Here is a 20,563-nt window from a genome sequence, read left to right as displayed (position 1 = left end):
AAATAATGTGAATTTTCATGTCAAGTGTGGGAAAGTACTAACTTAATGATGTATAAACTTGCAGGTGTGATGCGTGTGAACTATGGTGACGTTTTTTTTTATAAAAATGAATAAAAAATTCTTCTGCGGCCCGGTACCGGGCCGTGGCCCGATTGGTACCGGGCCGCAGAATTTTTTTTTTTATTCAATTGGTACCGGGCCGTGGCCCGGTGGTTGAGGACCACTGCACTAGAGTATAAGTCGCATTTTGGGGGGAAATGTATTTGATAAAACCCAACACCAAGAATAGACATTTGAAAGGCAATTAAAAAAAATAAATAAAGAATAGTGAACAACAGGCTGAATAAGTGTAGGTTATATGAGGCATAAATATCCAACTAAGAAGGTGCCTGCTATGTTAACCTAACATATTATGGTAAGAATCATTTAAATAACTATAACATATAGAACATGTTATACGTTTACCAAACAATCTGTCACTCTTAATCGATAAATCCCATGAAATCTTACACGTCTAGTCTCTTATGTGAATGAGCCAAATAATATTATTTGATTAGGGATGCACCAAAATGAAAATTTGTGGCCGAAGCCGAATAAAATTTAAAGGCTTGGCCGAAGGCCGAATAATGAATGCAGTTTCTCAAAAAAAAAATTATATTGCATAAATAGCCTAGAATAAATATTTAGACATGTTTTTCAAATAAAGTAATTTTTTTTATTGAATATTGAGATTTTTTTAATATTCCAGTAGCCTTTGCTTTTCAAAAAAGCACAACGTTTTTCATTTATATTAGGCCTTCAAACAAAACATGCATTCCAAAAAAAAACAAAGTGCATTAAAGTGGATAAACACACAACAAATGAATTATTGTCCTTTTGGCAAAAGTCTGCTTAGCCACAGTAGATATGCTAATAATGTAAACAGAAGGCTCAAGTAAATCTCAATAAGTGTGTGCTTGTAACCTCATACACTTATACAGGTAGCCTACACAACAGGCTAATAATGTAAACAGAGGCCCCACTAAATCTCAATAAGTGTGTGCTTGTAACCTCATACACTTATACAGGTAGCCTACACAACAGGCTAATAATGTAAACAGAGGCCCCACTAAATCTCAATAAGTGTGTGCTTGTAACCTCATACACTTATACAGGTACACAACATTGTAACCTCATACACTTATACAGGTAGCCTACACAACAGGCTAATAATGTAAACAGAAGGCTCAAGTAAATGTCAATAAGTGTGTGCTTGTAACCTCATACACTTATACAGGTACACAACATATCCCAACGTCACTGCACGTTGGTTGATTGCGTCACCGCGTCAAAAAATTGCGTCATTGCGTCACACGCCATTATTCGGCCTTGTTTTTAACTCATTCCACCGAAGGCCGAATGGGGCTTTTTTTGCCATATTCGGCCGAATATATTCAGTTACCGATTAATCGGTGCATCCCTATATTTGATATTTTACGGTAATGTGTTAATAATTTCACACATAAGTCGCTCCCGATTATAGGTCGCACCCCCGGCCCAACTATGAAAAAAACTGCGACTTATAGTCCGAAAAATACGGTAACTGGTCAGCCAGGATTTTAAGCATGCAACACACTGCAAATACTGAAATGTAAGTAAGATTAAATATCTCAAATACGTGTGATATCTACTTATTTTCTGTGTGATAAGATAATTCTTCTCACTAAGCAGATTTTATGTTACAGTGTTTTACTTGTTTTAAGGGTTTTGGTCCTAAATGATCTCCGTAAGATAATACAGCTTGTAGCTGAGATTTTATGATCTATATTGAGTAAATCATGCTTGAAACTAGAATATCATGTCATGTCTTGTGATTATGTTTTGTTTAGTTATGTTCTGTTTTGTTTAAGACTCCATTGCTTCCTGTTTTTTCACTCCCTTGTTTTGGCGCCATGGTTACTTATTGTGTTCACCTGTGTCTGATTAGTGCCCGCCCGCTCACCTACTACCCGAGCACTAATCAGAGGCAGTATTTAAAGGCCTACTGCAGGGGTCGGGAACCTTTTTGGCTGAGAGAGCCAAGAAGCCAAGTATTTTAAAATGTATTTCCTTAAGAGCCATATAACATTTTTGGTAACACTGAACACAACTAAAAACGTGACTTTTTTAGTAAGACCAACATTTATAGAGTATAATAGGTCTCTTATTCTTTGTAAGTACATTATTATTCTGAAGCTAACTGTGGAGAGGGCGTGGCCTGCGGGCCTGCAGCGAAGCAGGGTGTTGCCAGGACCGGCCTCGAAATCAGCGACAGGTGCGTAGATGGCACACCTGGCCCTTGTTATCTAATCACCTGTCGCTCTGTTATAAGCAGCAGCCACGAGGTGAGACGGGGTTGGGGATGGAGCCAGAGCGTGAGTGAGGACGAAAGAGAAAAAGACAATTGCTGGAAAGCAACTGAGAGACTTATTGAAAAATAAAACAATATTGTAACCCTGAAACTGGCTCTCATGTCGGTGCTTGGTGGTCTGAAGAACCCCCAGGAGGACAAGCCCCACACTAACCAATAATAATGACTTCTTACCATTAACGCAACTTCTTGAACATAAAAAAGCATGAGAATGTTTCATATTTTAAACGTTATTTTTAACACTGTGATTACAAGTGGAATTATTCATTATTTATCGTGTTAAGCAATGTCAGCTCAGATTTATCTGAGAGCCAGATGCAGTCATCAAAAGAGCCACATCTGGCTCCGAGCCATAGGTTCCCTACCCCTGGCCTACTGAAAGCCACTACTAGCGACCACGCAGTCTGATAGTTTATATATCAATGATGAAATATTAACATTGCAACACACGCCAATACGGCCGCTTTAGTTTACTAAATTACAACTTTAAATTTCTCGCTGAGTTTCTTGTTGAAAACGTCGCGGAATGATGACACGTATGATGACGCGTACGTGTGACGTCTCGGGTTGGAGGGGACATATTAGCCCAGCACCACTTGCGGCTAAAAGTCGTCTCTTTTCATCGCATAATTACACAGTATTTTGGACATCTGTGCTGCTGAATCTTTTGCAATTTGTTCAATTAATAATGGAGAAGTCAAAGTAGAAAGATGGAGGTGGGAAGCTTTAGCCTTTAGCCACACAAACACACGGTGATTCCTTGTTTAAAATTCCCGGAGGTGAAGCTTCACATCATGGGTGTCAAACTCTGGCCCGCGGGCCAAATATGGCCCGCCGTTTAATTTAATTTGGCCCTTGAGGCAATATCAATTTAGCATTAGAGCTGGCCCGCCGGTGTTATACAGCTGCTGTAACACCGCATACACTGCTAATACTCATACTTGCCAACCCTCCTAATTTTCCCGATAGACTCCCGAAGTTCAGTGCCCCTCCCGAAAATCTCCCGGGGCAACCATTCTCCCGAATTTCTACCGATTTCCAGTTGGGGGCGTGCATTTAAGGCCCTGCCTTTAGCGTTCTCTACAACCTGTCGTCACGTCCGCTTTTCCTCCATACTAACAGCGTGTCACATAATATTTGTGGCTTTTACACACACACACACACACACGCACAAGTAAATGTAAGGCATACTTGGTCAACAGTCATACAGGTCACACTGAGGGTGGCCGTATAAACAACTTTAGCACTGTTACAAATCGTGAACCCACACCAAACAAGAATGACCGTAACACAACAGAACAAATACCCAGAACCCCTTGCAGCACTAACTCTTCCGGGAAACTTCCAGCAAACTGAGCAATAATTAACGTTTTATTCATGCATTTTCTCTTGCTACTTTAAAGCTTGAATGTTTGGTTCATTCATTATTGTTATTTTATTTTCAAATGTATTATTAGCTTGTGAAAAAAAATTGATATTTACCTCAGAAGATTGCAAATAGAAAAAAAGGCATAACGTTTTTATTTACATTTTATTTGATATGCCATTGATATTTTTTTAATTATTATTATTTGAAACTGGATTTTGCATGTCACTAAAGTTATATAAGCCTTGCTTGTTCGATATTTAATGCAAAACTTGTTTGGGTCCCTATTAAAAGGTTCATTTGTTCAACCTTGGCCCGCGGCTTTGTTCCGTTTAAAATTTTGGCCCACTCTGTATTTTAGTTTGACACCACTGCTTTACATGGTTCCCGACCACTGGTCAACCGGCACGTTTCGGTGAGAAAATTGTGGTAAAAAGTCGCCTCTTACCGGAGATCTGCGGAGCTTGCGCCGTCCATGCAGCTGCCGTGACTTCCCTCAGACACTGGTGTCAACACACCCGTGGACACACCCCTCCGACTATCAGGTACTATTTAACTCACTAAAACACTAGCAACACAATAGAAAGATAAGGGATTTCCCAGAATTATCCTAATAAATGTGTCTAAAAACATCTGAATCGCTCCCAATGCAATCGCTTTTTTTTTCTAGTCCTTCGCATCAATATCCTCAGCCACAAATCTTTCATCCTCGCTCAAATTAATGGGGAAATTGTCGTTTTCTAGGTCCGAATAGCTCTTGCTGCTGGAGGCTCCCATTATAAACAATGTGAGGATGTGAGGAGCCCTCACACCGGTGACGTCATCGTCTGCTACTTCCGGTACAGGCAAGGCTTTTTTATTAGCGACCAAAAGTTGCGAACTTTATCGTCGATGTTTTCTACTAAATCCTTTCAGCAAAAATATGGCAATATCGCGAAATGATCAAATATGACACATAGAAAGGACCTGCTATCCCCGTTTGAATAAGAAAATCTCATTTCAGTAGGCGTTTAAGATCGTCTTTGCCAGTCAGTTGGCCCGGCGTCATTGTTCGTTTCATGCTCTGTTCTTGCCACAGCAAGTCTTGCTTGTTTCATGCAATGCCTCTGTTCTTTTGGTCCTTGCCAAGTAAGTTTCGTTTATTCATGCCACAGTTAGATACTTTTGTTTCATGTCCATAGTTCTGTCTAAGTGTTAGTTTTGTTTCTTGCGTCAAGTTGTGCTTTCGCCTTGTGCGCCCTTTTGTTGTTACCTTTTTGAGATTCAAGATTAAATCATGTTTATACCTGCTCACCAGGCCTTCCTGGGAGAACAACCCCGCAACAAGTATAAAACTACTTTTTTAAAGTAATAATTTCTTATTTGAAGCATGAAAAAAAAAATTTACTTTGACACAATTGTGTCTCATAACTAAAATGGATGACAGCCAAATGGACCTTGCTGTTTTATTTTTAATAAAACAATAGAAAATACATACTCATATAGTAGTACAGTCAGCACAGTACATCAAACTGACAGTTAGTATTTAAACATTTAACATGTGACATTTCTAACAATTTTGAACAGAAATAGTTAATGCACAATCAGAGGAATTCTTCAAAATTACAAATAAAACATTTTTGGAACATCCCACAGGTGTGCAGGCTAACTGGGAACAGGTGGGTGCCATGATTGGGTATAAACACAGCTCCCCCAAAAATGCTCAGTCTTTCACAAGAAAGGATGGGGCGAGGTACACCCCTTTGTCCACAACTGCGTGAGCAAATAGTCAAACAGTTTAAGAACAACCTTTCTCAAAGTGACATTGCAAGAAATGTAGGGATTTCAACATCTACGGTCTATAATATCATCAAAAGGTTCAGAAAATCTGGAGAAATTACCCCACGTAAGCGGCATGGCCGGAAAGCAGCATTGGTCCCTCAGACAGCGCTATATCAAAAACCAACATCAATCTCTAAAGGATATCACCACATGGGCTCAGGAACACGTCAGAAAACCACTGTCACTAAATACAGTTGGTCGCTACATCTGTAATTGCAAGTTAAAGCTCTACTATGCAAAGCAAAAGCCATTTATCAACAACATCCAGAAACGCCGCAGGCTTCTCTGGGCCCGAGATCATCTAAGATGGACTGATGCTAAGTGGAAAAGTGTTCTGTGGTCTGACGAGTCCGCATTTCAAATTGTTATTGGAAATATTCGACATCGTGTCATCCGGACCAAAGAGGAAGCAAACCACCCAGACTGTTATCGACGCAAAGTTGGGGGTGATGGTTGGGGGGTGCATTAGTGCCCAAAACATGGCTAACTTACACATCTGTGAAGGCCCCATTAATGCCGAAAGGTACATACAGGTTTTGGAACAACATATGCTGCCATCCAAGCGCCATCTTTTTCATGGACGCCCCTGCTTATTTCAGCAAGACAATGCCAAGCCACATCAGCACGTGTCTCCATCGAAAATGTGTGGCGCATTATGAAGCGTAAAATACGGCAGCGGAGACCCCGGACTGTTGAAGGACTGAAGCTCTACATAAAACAAGAATGGGAAAGAATTCCACTTTCAAAGCATCAACAATTAGTTTCCTCAGTTCCCAAACATTTATTGAGTGTTGTTAAAAGAAAAGGTGATGTAACGCAGTGGTGAACATGCCCTTTCCCAACTACTTTGGCACGTGTTGCAGCCATGAAATTCCAAGTTAATTATTATGTGCAAAAAAAAATAAAGTTCATGAGTTTGAACATTAAAATGTTGTCTTTGTAGTGCATTCAACTGAATATGGCTTGAAAAGGATTTGCAAATCATTGAATTCCGTTTATATTTACATCCAACACAATTTCCCAACTCATATGGAAACGGGGTTTGTAAAACTCAGGCAGGGTAACCACGTAATACTCCATGTCAGTAGGTGGCAGCAGGTAGGTAATTACTTTGTTAAAGTCAGAATGTGTCGGGTGAGATGAGGATGGTTCGTTGTGATCCCCATATGCAGAACACATCTGGAGGCAGGGTGCAGGTAAAAAGGTATGTAATACTTCAACCGAAAATGAACAAAAAGGAAAGAGAAAAGAAAAGGCGATGGCTATGCAAAATGAAAGTAAAACTGAATTGGCTACAAAATAAACAGAAAACAGAATGCTGGACGACAGCAAAAACTTACGGTGTCTACAAAGTACATGAAATGACAATCAATGTACACGCAAAGAAGGATAGCAACAACGTAAATAGAATTGCTTGCTAACGCAAAGCAGGTGTGTGGAATAGCACTCAAAGGAAGACATGGAACTGCTACAGGAAAACACCAACAAAACAGGAAGGGCCACCAAAATAACAGCGCAAGACAAGAAATAAAGTACCACACACAGGACAACACCAACTAACTCAAAATAAGGCACGACAACCAGGTGGAGTTTTGTTTTTTAACATTTTCTGCTGGTGGCTTGCCCTCAAAAAAGTTTGTAAAACACTGGTCTACAAACACCACCTACTTCAGGCTAGGCACCAACTAACATGTGAATTTAAATGAAGTGTGTATGAAAGTGGTAAAACGTGCTGTCACTCACTCTGAACGACATCTCTAAGTTCTCTCCACCCCAGATATCCATTCCTGGATCGTAGCTTCCTATTTCTTCAAAGTATGTTTTGTCTATAGAGAACAGCCCTCCTGCCATGGTGGGGGTTCTGGAGAATAACATAGAATTAGACAACAACCAATTCATTGTCTCCAATACATTCATTTATTGATGGCGGTACGCCCCGGATAAGTTTGTACCGCCACAAATATATTTGGCGCACATTGTTAAAGGGGAACATTATCACAATTTCAAAAAGGTTAAAAACAATAACAATCAGTTCCCAGTGGCTTGTTGTATTTTTTGAAGTTTTTTTCAAAATTTTACCGGTCTCGGAATATCCCTAAATAAAGCTTTAAAGTGCCTTATTTTCGCTCTCTGCGAAGACACTGGCCATTTCCCTGTGACGTCACACAGTGCTGCCAATGTAAACAAACAATGGGAATACCACAGCAAGATATAGCGACATTAGCTCGGATTCAAACTCGGATTTCAGCGACTTAAGCGATTCAACAGATTACGCATGTATTGAAACAGATGGTTGGAGTATGAAAGTATTGAAGAAGAAACTGAAGCTATTGAGCGAATAGCTATTGACGCTATTCATAGCCATAGCATGGCCGAATAGCTGCGTTAGCATCGCCGGTAAAATGTGCGGACCAAACAATCAGGACTTTCGCATCTTTTGACACTGGAGCAACTTAAATCCGTCGATTGGTAAGTGTTTGTTTCGCATTAAATGTGGGTGGAAGGAAACGTAATATAGTTGCAAATGCATCTACAGGTTATCCATACATCTCTGTGCCATGTCTGCTTTAGCACCGCCGGTAAATAGCATGTTAGCATCGATTAGCGTAGCATGTTAGCATCGATTAGCTGGCAGTCAACAAAACTCACCTTTGTGATTTCGTTGACTATCGTTGCAAATGCATCTGCAGGTTATCCATACATCTCTGTGCCATGTCTGCCTTAGCATCGCCGGTCAAATGTGGAGACACTCTGGCACATTCAATGGGGGTCTGGCGGCAGACACTTTGGCATCTTGGGGCCAGTGGTGCAACTTGAATCCCTCCCTGTTAGTGTTGTTACACCCTCCGACAACACACCGTCGAGGCATGATGTCTCCAAGGTTCCAAAAAATAGTCAAAAAACCGGAAAATAACAGAGCTGAGACCCGGTGTTTGTAATGTGTTGAAAATGAAAATGGTGGGTGTGTTACCTCGGCGACGTCACATTCTGACGTCATCACCTCCAGCGCGATAAACAGAACTGCGTTTAATTCGCCAAAATTCACCCATTTAGAGTTCGGAAATGGGTTAAAAAAATAGATGGTCTTTTTTCTGCACCATCAAGGTATATATTGACGCTTACATAGGTCTGCTGATAATGTTCCCCTTTAAGAATCCTCCCTGCTTGTGCAAATTTACGGACGGACTCTTTTTAAAAACTTTTACTTTGAAAGTGTCACTTCAGATTTCCCTTATTTTGCATCCACAGTAAATCATGCAAATAATATACAATCTACAGGGTTCGTACACCTTTTCCATGGCCAAATTCAAGCACTTTTTAAGGACTTTCAAGATCAATTTTCAAGGTTTTCCAGTACCCTTCAAAAGGCGAAAACCAGTGTGAATCAATCTATAGCCTTTAGGTTTGAGGTCATAAAATACAGGAAATCTGCTAAAAACCTAAGCCTAATATTGAACCAGCAGTTATCATGAACTGTATGGGGCATAGAAAATGAAGCAGTGTTTCTGTAGACAATTCAATGTCATTGGTGTTTGCAAAGGTGTCTCCATTTGTGTTGTTTTTCACATTTCTTGTTCGTTTTCTTACTTACAGCACTCAATGACATTGAACAGCACGTATCGATTCACACCGTACTTGTGCTTGTAAACTGCATAATGTGAAATAAATATACGCACCCTCAAAATTTCAATATCACTCATTTAATAACAAAACTGTTCCACATAAGGATAATAAATTAAAGGACAATATTGTGTTTGTTTCACAATACCTCATTCACCTTTCATTAAGCACATCTAGCCTTATAACTGTGGCTATGATAGGAAATTAAGAAAAAGACAAAAGTTAACTTTTTTTGCAAGTTAAGTAGACAACGAAAATAAAGAGCAAGAAATGCATACAATCATGTTGTGTAAGAACTACAAAATCATTCATATTAACTCAGCTCTAATTTGTGAAAAAGGTTACAAATTATACATTACATGACCTTCACAGTACAAACAAGCCCAATAACGGACTAATAAGTTCCATCCAATGTTCATTAAAACGACAACCTCCCGGCATGATGCACCACTGTCCTCTTGGGGGCGACAGAGAGCCATATATACGGCTCTGGCATGACAACAACCTAATGTAAGGGCTCGTGCAAAGCCAACAGATCACGCCTGTAGCTTTCATTTTTAAGAAAACGTATTTGATTTTTTTTCTATTTTAGAATGTGCCTTTTGAGTCAAAATGCCGAGAAATATGATGAATATTTCTAAGCACTTAAAATTCAAGCATTCTTCAAACCTTGAAAACACAACATTAAAATCCAAGCATTTTCAAGGTTTTTAAGCACCTGTACGAACCCTGAATCTACATCACCCCGCTACCCAGCAACACCGATAGATTGCTATTAAAGGCCTACTGAAACCTACTACTAGCAACCACGCAGTCTGATTAACATTGCAACACATGCCGATACGGCCGGTTTAGTTCACTAAATTACAATTTTAAATTTCTTGTTGAAGACGTCGCGGAATGATGACGCGTGTTTGTGACGTCTCGGGTTGTAGCGGACATAGTATCCCAGCACCACTCACGGCTAAAAGTCGTCTCTTTTCATCGCATAATTACACAGTAATTTGGACATCTGTGTTGCTGAATCTTTTGCAATTTGTTCAATTAATAATGGAGACGTCAAAGAAGAATGCTGTTGGTGGAAAGCAGTGGATTGCAGCTGCCTTTAGCAACCGAGACACAGCCGGTGTTTCTTTGTTTGTTGTGAAGCTTTAACACAGAGCGGTCAAGCGAACATGTTCCTCGATTTCAACCAGCAAGTTTTTGGATGGGAAAATTGTGATATTAAGTCGGCTCTTACCGGAGACTTGGGTGGATTATGCTACCTCCTCCTGTAGCTGTCAAAAAGGCAGCTGTGATCATTGGCTTCTCTCAGAGACACTGGCGTTCACCGCAGCCCTCCGACTTTCAGGTATGACTTTATAATCCCACTAAAACACTATTAACCCAATAAGCAGATAAGGGATTTTCCAGAATTATCCTAGTAAATGTGTCTAGATAGATAGATAGATAGATAGATAGATAGATAGATAGTACTTTATTGATTCCTTCAGGTGAGTTCCTTCAGGAAAATTAAAATTCCAGCAGCAGTGTACAGAGTTGAGATCAATTTAAAAAAGAGTAAAAAGTAAATAATGGGGGCTTAAAAGGAAACAAAATAGAGAAATATTACAAAAAGAATAAAAACAATGGGAATAACAATATAACAGTAAAATAAGAATATAACAAGACAAAGTAGGCAGTAGTGACCATGTTATGAAAACGTACTACGTAAAACGTCTAATTACATCTGAAACGCTCACACTGTCGTCGCCTGGAGCCGTCGCCTTATCTTTTTTTTTTTTTTTTTTTTTTTTAGTGCTTCACTCTAACTTTCCTCATCCACAAATCTTTCATCCTCGCTCAAATTAATGGGAAACCCGTCGATTTCTCAGTCCAAATTGCACTTGCTGCTGGTGGCCATGATTGTAAACAATGTTCAGATGTGAGGAGCTCCACAACCCGTGACGTCACGCGCACATTGTCTGCTACTTCCGGTACAGGCAAGGCTTTTTTATTAGCGACGAAAAGTTGCAAACTTTATCGTCGATGTTCTCTACTAAATCCTTTCAGCAAAAATATGGCAATATCGCGAAATGATGAAGTATGACACATAGAATGGAGCTGCTATCCCCGTTGAAATAAGAACATCTCATTTCAGTAGGCCTTTAAATGGAAACACTAATATCTACTGTTTTAATTTTCATGGGGCGGTTTAGCTCGGTTGGTAGAGTGGTCGTGCCAGCAACTTGAGGGTTGCCGGTTCGATTCCTGCTTCCGCCATCCTAGTCACTGCCGTTGTGTCCTTGGGCAAGACACTTTACCCACCTGCTCCCAGTGCCACCCACACTGGTTTAAATGTAACTTAGGTATTGGGTTTCACTATGTAAAGCGCTTTGAGTCACTAGAGAAAAAGCGCTATATAAAATATAATTCACTTCAAAAATATAATTCACATCAGAGTAGACAATAAAATTAATTCTGCTCTTTTAGGAATTACAATATGTCATTTAAAACAGTGGTCCCCAACCTTTTTGTCTTGTGTTTTTTATGTTGATTTAATAAAAATAAAAAATAAATAATAATTTTTAAAAATTAATAAAAAATTATTCTGCAGCCCGGTACTGATCGAGCGGCCCGGTGGTTGGGGACCACTGATTTAAAACACTTCCTTGTGATCCAGATAATACTTATTTGGTATATGTTGGTGTAATTCTTGCTCCACAGTAACTTTTATAACCCGTTTTAGGTGAGTCTGTCTGCAAGATGTTCAATTCTGGAGGCATTCCCAGATTCCAAATTAAAAACCACACCCCACCTTCTCCAAAAGTATCATGTTTTATCTTTTCAAAATGCACACTGTTTAAATATCCGCATATACAACGGCACACTAGCCGATCGATTCAGACTCTGCAATAAAAACAGCTACTTTTACCAGCGATTATGTCCCTGCATGTCGCACATTGGTGTTGTGAAGATTAAATGAATATATCGTATTTTTCGGATTCTAAATCGCTCCGGAGCATACGTCGCACCGACCGAAAATCCATAATAAAGAAGGAAAAAACATATATACGTCGCACCGGAGTATAAGTCGCATTTTGGGGAGAAATTTATTTGATAAAATCCAACACCAAGAATACACATTTAAAATAAATAAAGAATAGTGAACAAGAGGCTGAATAAGTGTAGGTTATATGAGGCATAAATAAGCAACTGCTATGTTAAGCTAACATATTATGGTAAGAGTCATTCAAATAACTATAACATATAGAACATGCTAAACTATCTGTCACTCCTAATCGATAAATCCCATGAAATCTTTTTCCTCGATGTCGCTTCTAAACAACTCTGCCAACTTCAAAGGTAAGCGCCGCCTCTTCTTGTCGCTTTCTGCTGCATATTTCACTACGTCCAGCACATGATTTCCTTTTTGGTGCCATTTTTGTTCAGCCCTTCTCAGTTTTTATGAGTTACCGCCAATGATGAAATGATCAATTTTAATAGCTACGGCAGTAGCATATAGCATATAGCAGTTAGCATTCCACGACCCACAATGCACTTCTGCCATGATTTTCCCCTGCCGAATTCTTATTGGTTGACGTCTGTGTGACGATTTCTGACATTTTCTTCGTCTCTTCCGCGAATGAGCTAAATAATATTATTTGATATTTTACGGTAATGTGTTAATAATTTCACACATAAGTCGCTCCGGAGTATATGTCGCCTAACTATGAAAAAAATGCGACTTATAGTCCGAAAAATACGGTAATACTTTAGCTTACCTTTTTTTGTGTGTTTTCTCCGAGCCTGAAGCAGAGGGGGAGGACCTCCTGAGACCTTTACTTAATGTCTAAATAAGTGATTTTGTCTGGCGGTGACGTCACTACATAGCCAGACTGCAAAACCCAGTGAACAAAGGTATCCTAAACTGCATGCCAAAATGCTTGATGATTTGAAGCTTTGGCATTTTATTGTAATTAATTACAATTAATTAATTAATCATAGGTCCCCTTTATATATTGTGCTCATATAGGTGTGTAAAAACAACATTGTCTTTGTATGCTTGCATCAAAAGTGGGGCAGTATAGCTCGGTTGGTGCCAGCAACCTGAGGGTTGCAGGTTCGATTCCCGCTTCAGCCATCCTAGTCACTGCCGTTGTGTCCTTGGGCAAGACACTTTAACCCCCCTGCTCCCAGTGCCACCCACACTGCTTTAAATGTAACTTAGATATTGGGTGTCACTATGTAAAGTGCTTTGAGTCACTAGAGAAAAGCGCTATATAAATATAATTCACTTCACTTCACAAAAGTGACAGTATTTTTTCTATTTTTTTTAATAAGCGTTTCTGTGGTGAGGACATTAACTGTGGTAAACCCGTTTTGTGTACCGTATTTTACGGACCATAGGGCACACCAGACTATAAGGCGCACTGCCGATGAATGGTCTATTTTGGTCGTTTTCATATAAAAGGCGCATTAAAGGAGTCATATTATCTTTTTATTTTTTTTCTGAACGTGAAACACTTCCTTGTGGTCTACATAACATGTAATGGTAGTTCTTTGGTCAAAATGTTGCACTGAGTATTTTTTACGGATCATCTTCAAGCCACTTTCTGACAGTCGCCTCCGGATACGCCGTTTTGTGGGCGGTCTTATTTACGTGGCTCACCTTCGACAGCGTCTTCTCCCCGTCATCTTTGTTGTAGCGGTGTAGCGTGCAAAGGACGGGAGTGGAAGAAGTGTCAAAAGATGGCGCTAACTGTTTTAATGACCTTCAGACTTTACTTCAATCAATAACTAAGAGTAGCATCTCCTCATCCGGGAAAACAACAAGGCCAAAAATATGTCCCGTAAAAAAACGTCTGACTGGAACTCTAATAAGTAAAGTTCCTTGGGTGAATAATGTAAACTCACTACACCGGTATGTTTTAGCGCTTTCATGGCGAGTTTACTGACAGATATAAGTAAGAACTTTACTGTACTTTATATTATAAATGGCAACAGCAGAGGATGAATGTCCCAACAAGAAGATAGAGAAAAAGAAGAAGCCTATCGACTATGTCGTCGTTACGGACTACAAAGGCGGACACGCGCAATTTTTCAGAATTTATGAAGATCCCAAATACAGATCAGAAGGTACCAGAAGGTAAAAAAAGTTGCTTTTGCATAATATTGCGAAACAAAACGCCAGATATGACTTATCTTGTACACACACCATAATAATACTCGTATGTTTAATGCACCGACAATCCACCAAGTGGAGCAGCTTCGTAGCTTTCCAAAGTCGTACTAAAAAATGTTAATAGATTTTTGAGTGCTGTGTGTATTGTTCTATATGTTTTTCATGGAACACAGAAAATTTTGGTGTTGTGATTTTGTCATCATACCTTTTACTATGTATCTCTTATGTTTGACTGCCATCTACTGGTCACACTTATCATTACACCATGTACCGAATAAAAATGCTTTGAGGTCGGTGAGCAAAACCAGAACTATTCCGTACATTAGGAGCACCTGGTTATTAGGCGCAACGACAAGTTTTGGGAAAAAAAAAGTGATACAGTATAAGTACGCATTATAGTCCGGAAAATACGGGACCTCACTTTCTCTCGGTCCCTGTTCAGACCATTTATCCCATAAGAGAAGTCAGTCATTCATACCAAAGCTTTTAAATTAAAAAAGAACTATTGTGTATACCTGACAGGAAGTGTTCGGTCACCCTTACGCCGATCCATCTCCCGCTGAGGAACAGGGTACCAGCGAAAATTCAGCTTCCAGTTAAATCCCCCGTAGGTCATGTCAGAGCCGGCCATGTATTCGAAGGACTCGTCACTGATGACGTCAATGATGGGACACACTACTGCTGTCCTGAAACAAAAAAAAAAACAGAATCACGAAGCGTACAGTAAATAAACTCACAGTAATCACTAGTGATGTGCGGATCGATAACAAAATATAGATACTGCCGATATCCATCCATTTCCTACCACTTGTCCCTCTCATCTCTAAAATTTAAATATCATACATACATACTGCATACTGAAAAGTCAAAGAATGCAAGGGCCATATTGATATATATATATTGTTTTGTGTCAGCTTAGTATTATATTATCAATATTAATTATTTTCAACCTTTAAGATTTTTTTCATTATATACCGATTATTTTTGGTCTTTTATTGTTACATTTTTACAGTTTATTTTCTCCCCATGTAAGTATAGAAAAAAAATGTAATAATAGTAATAATGATAGTAATATTAATAATAATACAATGGTGTAACTGATTAACCTAGTGTATCAAAAAGTCTGCCTGTATTCAGTCACATATTTAACAGTGTTTATTTTTCTTATTGTAACTATTTAAATTAACTCATTCAAAAATAGTAATTTCATTTTTTTATTAACTATCCAACCAAACTTTGTTTATAATTAAAGTACAATTTATTTTGGGCGCTTGTAATGATTTAGATCAAGGGTGTCCTAACTTTTTTCACCAAGGGCTGCTTATCGAAAAGTCTAGTTTGGGGGACCATTTAAAAAAATAATAATAATTCTAAAAACATATATTTAAAGACAAACTGATGTGTTATAGCTGACTACGTATATTATTATTATTTTTTAAGTTTAAACATTTCAGCTTTTTGTCATTGCATTCAGACTTTTACCATTGTTTTCTTAGCTATAACTGCTATTTGAAATCACACAACTTTTTACATTTTAGCAGTCACATTAAGTATATTTGCACAAGTATTGGATCGGTATCGCTGATATCAGCCCAAATTTGACTCAGTATCGGATCAGAAAGAAAAGCTATGGTATCGCACATCACTAGTAATTACAGTTTATATGCATGTAAACATTCTGAAAGAACCTCAACCAAAACAAGCAGTCACTAAAGTAAAACATATGTGTTTCATAAACAATGTGAGAGAGTGAAGAGGCAGTTCATAAAATGCCAAGCTTAGTTCCTTACAATATTTGATTTGTCAATATGTCTCCCACCTGTCCTCTTTGATGCGGACCAGCAGGGGTTCCAACCACCCGACAGTACATTCACAGTGGGCGTCCAGGAAAGTGATAACCTGTCCTCTGGTGGCAGCGGCTCCCCTCAATCTGGCTCGGATGAGACCTGAACGCTGCTCCATCCTTAGGATTTTAACTGGCACATCCAGTGTTTGCGCATAATCCTCCAACTTTTTACCTAAGAAGTCTGAATTACAGCAAAAGAGACTTAACAAAGCAAGAAATTAATCCCTTAGTCAACTACAGAGGACTATTTTTTTTAATCTCGTATTGTATTGTTATTGTGGTTTGTGCATCCCTTTGAGACACTAGTGATTTAGGGCTATATAAGTAAACATTGATTGATCTTAAAACTCTCATAATATATATTTTAGCTATTTTGAATATGTTTTTGAGCATATAGACCATGCCCGGGCAATTATTTTGACGGGTAAGTTATTTTGATGTGTAAGTTACCCATGCCTTGGGCACTAATGCACCCCCATACCATCACAGATGCTGGCTTTTGAACTTTGCGTCAATAACAGTCTGGATGGTTCGCTTCCCCTTTGGTCCGGATGACACGATGTCGAATATTTCCAAAAACAATTTGAAATGTGGACTTGTCAGACCACAGAACACTTTTGTATTAGATGATCTTGGGCCCACAGAAGCCGGCGGCGTTTCTGGATGTTGTTGATAAATGGCTTTGGCTTTGCATAGTAGAGCTTTAACTTGCACTTACAGATGTAGCGACAAACTGCATTTAGTGACAGTGGTTTTCTGAAGTGTTCCTGAGCCCATGTGGTGATATCCTTTAGAGATTGATGTCGGTTTTTGATACACGGTCATTTAATGTTGGTTTCCGGCCATGCCGCTTACGTGGAGTGATTTCTCCAGATTCTTTGAACCTTTTGATGATATTATGGACCGTATATGTTGAAATCCCTAAATTTATTGCAGTTGCACTTTGAGAAACTTTGTTCGTAAACTGTTTGACTATTTGCTCACGCAGTTGTGGACAAAGGGGTGTACCTCGCCCCATCCTTTCTTGTGAAAGACTGAGCATTTTTTGGGAAGCTGTTTTTATACCCAAACATGTCACCCACCTGTTCCCAATTAGCCTGCACACCTGTGGGATGTTCCAAATAAGTGTTTGATGAGCATTCCTCAACTTTTTCAGTATTTATTGCCACCTTTTCCAACTTCTTTGTCAAGCATTGCTGGCAACAAATTCTAAAGTTAATGATTATTTGCACAAAAAAAACAATGTTTATCAGTTTTATCATCAAATATGTTGTCTTTGTAGCATATTCAACTGAATATGGCTTGAAAAGGATTTGCAAATCATTGTATTCCGTTTATATTTACATCCAGCATAATTTACCAACTCATATGGAAACAGGGTTTGAATGTCCAAGTGTAAATACTGCCATGCTGGAGAGAATAATACCATTAGAGTAAAACCCTTAATTGATTAAGTGTTCTCTGTCTTGTTATCTGGACATGGTTGAGTACAGAGTCATTCACCAACCTCTCTCGCTGAAGTCATCCACCAGTAGAATCTCCACAAGTAAGTGCCTCGGGGAGCGGGTGATGACACTGTGGACTGTCCGCAGCAAGGTGCTCCATGCCTCATTGTGGAACACGATGACTATGCTGGTGTTTGGCAAGTTGTCAGGGTATACCTTGGTCTTACAGCTAATCAGACAAAAAGACAAATCCAGTGATTAGTACATGAGTATGGAATGCTCATACAACAGAGGAGAATACAGAGGTACCTCAGTTTTCGCATGTCCCAGTTTTTGTATAATTCTGTCATTGACTACAAGGATTATTCATAAAGTAGATTACTTAGAACACACTAACATTTTATTTATTAACTCTGGACTATTGAAACTACAGGAGCTAGTAAAGCTACAGACATTGTGTGTCATGTTTAAGGCTAGAAGTAAAACATTACCAGCAAATTTACAAAAAATGTTTGTCATCACTTCTGAGAATACAGAGCATAGAAGAAAAGGTCATTTCAAACAACAATATTCAAGGACAACTTTAAAGCAAATGTGTACATCAGTGGTGGGGGTAAAATTGTGGAATTCTCTTTACAACGAGATAAAAAACTGTAAAAATATATTCCAATTGAAAAAAATATATAAAGATAGAACGATAAGATCATATGGACAGCCATAAGTGTTTACATTTTGTTTTTTATTTATTATTTTACTTATTTTTTGTCTGGTTTGGTATTTGCTCTGTATCATTCCGTGAGGTGTATATTATATTATTACTATTATTTTCTTGGTTTGGTTTATACTTTATGAAGTTTTGCACTTGTTGTGTTTTTCTTGTGTTTTTTGTTTTTGATTGTTTCATCAAATTTGGATATATGAGTCGGCTTAAATGATATTCATGAAGTAAGATAATGTATTATGTCAAAGGGGGCAGGAAATTATAAGATTTTCTTCATCCTGCTCCTTCTCAGAAATTGTGTGAATTTAAATTGTATAATTGTGATATAATTATTTTTCGTTCTAAATGCACATCAATGAATGAGATGAATAAAAATGAAAAAAAAATGAAATTATTGCCAAAAATATGTTTCGGTTATCATCCGTTTGCCCACGTATTATCTGTTGAATGGGAGCCCAAAAAAGAGTCCCACGCATTGTGGACTATCTGTGAAGTGGTTCTTTAGAGTCGGGACACTATAAACTGCTTCCAGCCAGGGAATCCTTAAATCATCTTCATTATGTATGCGTGGGCAGTTTATTTATTCAAATAACTCACACAGAATGATGTACCACTCCATATTAGTTTTGCCCCTATATTGTGTGCTCCCTCGCAATAAAAGTGTGTTGCTGGCATTCAGTCATCTTCTTTAAAAATTGGAGTTCTCTGCTTTTTTAAAAATTGACTTGGACTGCAAAACAAAATAACCCACTGTGGAGTCAAACAAAGTAATGCTTTGGGATGTGCCAAGACCTCAGACATAGCAGTTTGATAGAAATATAGATGTGACGCTTTGCTGGCATCGTGGTGAAGTTGCGTTCTCTCGTGGATGCAGCGGAATGGAACACAGCGTGAAGGTAGGAATGATGAATTATTTATATACTAAAGAACAACCTGAGAACAAAAAGACTTGCACAGTGGCACCATAAACAAACCAACAGAACTAGCATGAGCTAGAAGAAACAAAATACGCTAGCATGTGAGCTAGGGAAACAAACAAATAAAATAGCATGGAAGCTAATCGAGAACAAAAGGAATTTACCACAAAGCGGGATAGCGACGTCACCTGTTGCGTGGAAAGCAAACTACACTGCGAGGACGAAGGAACAAAAAGGGCAGGCTTAAGTAGGGACAGAAAATTAGGAGGCAGGTGCGCGACGACAAACAAGAGACAGGTGACACTAAATGCGTAACTAGGCAACAGAAACATAACAGGAAGTGCCACCAGGAACTAAGGATGTCAAATTAGATTAGATAGTACTTTATTTATTCCGTCAGGAAAATTAAAATTTTCAGCACAATCCCATTCAAGTTTAGACAAACATTACAGGGAGACAGAACAGGATCGCTGACGGGTCTGCCGGCTTCCAGCGCCCCTTACAAAAAAGATGAGATACAGGTGCAGACTGAGGCAAAGGGAAAAAAAAAAAACAACAACTCATAGCCATGGTCCACAGCCCTCTTCCATGTGTGTAAGAGGGAAACATCAAACATCAAAGAACACAGAGGACATTAAAGACATTAAAGCAGCAGATACAAGCAGACACTTCTACATACAGCTATGAATAAAAAGTAAAAGAAACATATGCACTGTGGTGCAAATACTGAACAGGGTGATAACAAAACAGAACAAAACCAGAACATGCCATGATCCAAGTAGTGGATCATGACATTAGAACAGGGGTAGGGAACCTATGGCTCTAGAGCCAGATGTGGCTCTTTTGATGACTACATCTGGCTCTCAGATAAATCTTAGCTGACATTGCTCAGCACGATAAGTAATGAATAATTCCGCTGGTAATCACAGTGTTAAAAAAACTTAAAAATTATAAAACATTCTCATGCATTTTAATCCAACCATCCGTTTTCTACCGCACCTGTTCAAGAAGTCGCATTAATGGAAAAAGTATTATATTTATTATTGGTTAGCTTTAGAATAACAATGTTATTAAAAAGAATAAGAAACTTATTATACTCTAAAGATGTTGGTCTCAAAAATGCACGCATTTAGTTGTATTCAGTGTTAAAAAAATATGATATGGCTCTCACGGAAATACATTTTGAAATATTTGGCTTTCATGGCTCTCTCAGCCAAAAAGGTTCCCGACCCCTGCATTAGAATAACATTTTTGAAGCCTACGTGGCCAATTC

The 20,563-nt window shown here is 38.8% G+C and overlaps 1 protein-coding gene across 6 annotated transcripts in view; it reads right to left on the bottom strand.

Moving 5' to 3' along the window:
• The window catches only part of galnt13 (UDP-N-acetyl-alpha-D-galactosamine:polypeptide N-acetylgalactosaminyltransferase 13), a 114,592-nt gene that overhangs the window by 55,438 nt on the left and 38,591 nt on the right, over positions 1-20,563 (bottom strand). For all 6 annotated transcript variants that reach the window (XM_061878992.1, XM_061878988.1, XM_061878990.1 and 3 more), the window contains exons 4-7: positions 17,715-17,881; positions 16,181-16,388; positions 14,877-15,047; positions 7,320-7,437 (exon numbers count right to left, since the gene is read on the bottom strand). In XM_061878992.1, coding sequence (XP_061734976.1) covers positions 7,320-7,437; positions 14,877-15,047; positions 16,181-16,388; positions 17,715-17,881 — 664 coding nt within the window. The remainder of the gene's footprint in view (positions 1-7,319; positions 7,438-14,876; positions 15,048-16,180; positions 16,389-17,714; positions 17,882-20,563) is intronic.

The sequence above is a fragment of the Nerophis ophidion genome, linkage group LG19, assembly GCF_033978795.1.
Source record: "Nerophis ophidion isolate RoL-2023_Sa linkage group LG19, RoL_Noph_v1.0, whole genome shotgun sequence".
NCBI classification, from domain to species: Eukaryota; Metazoa; Chordata; class Actinopteri; order Syngnathiformes; family Syngnathidae; genus Nerophis; species Nerophis ophidion.
Note: the sequence above shows the minus strand (reverse complement) of the source record. Positions and strands in the feature narration are given on the sequence as shown.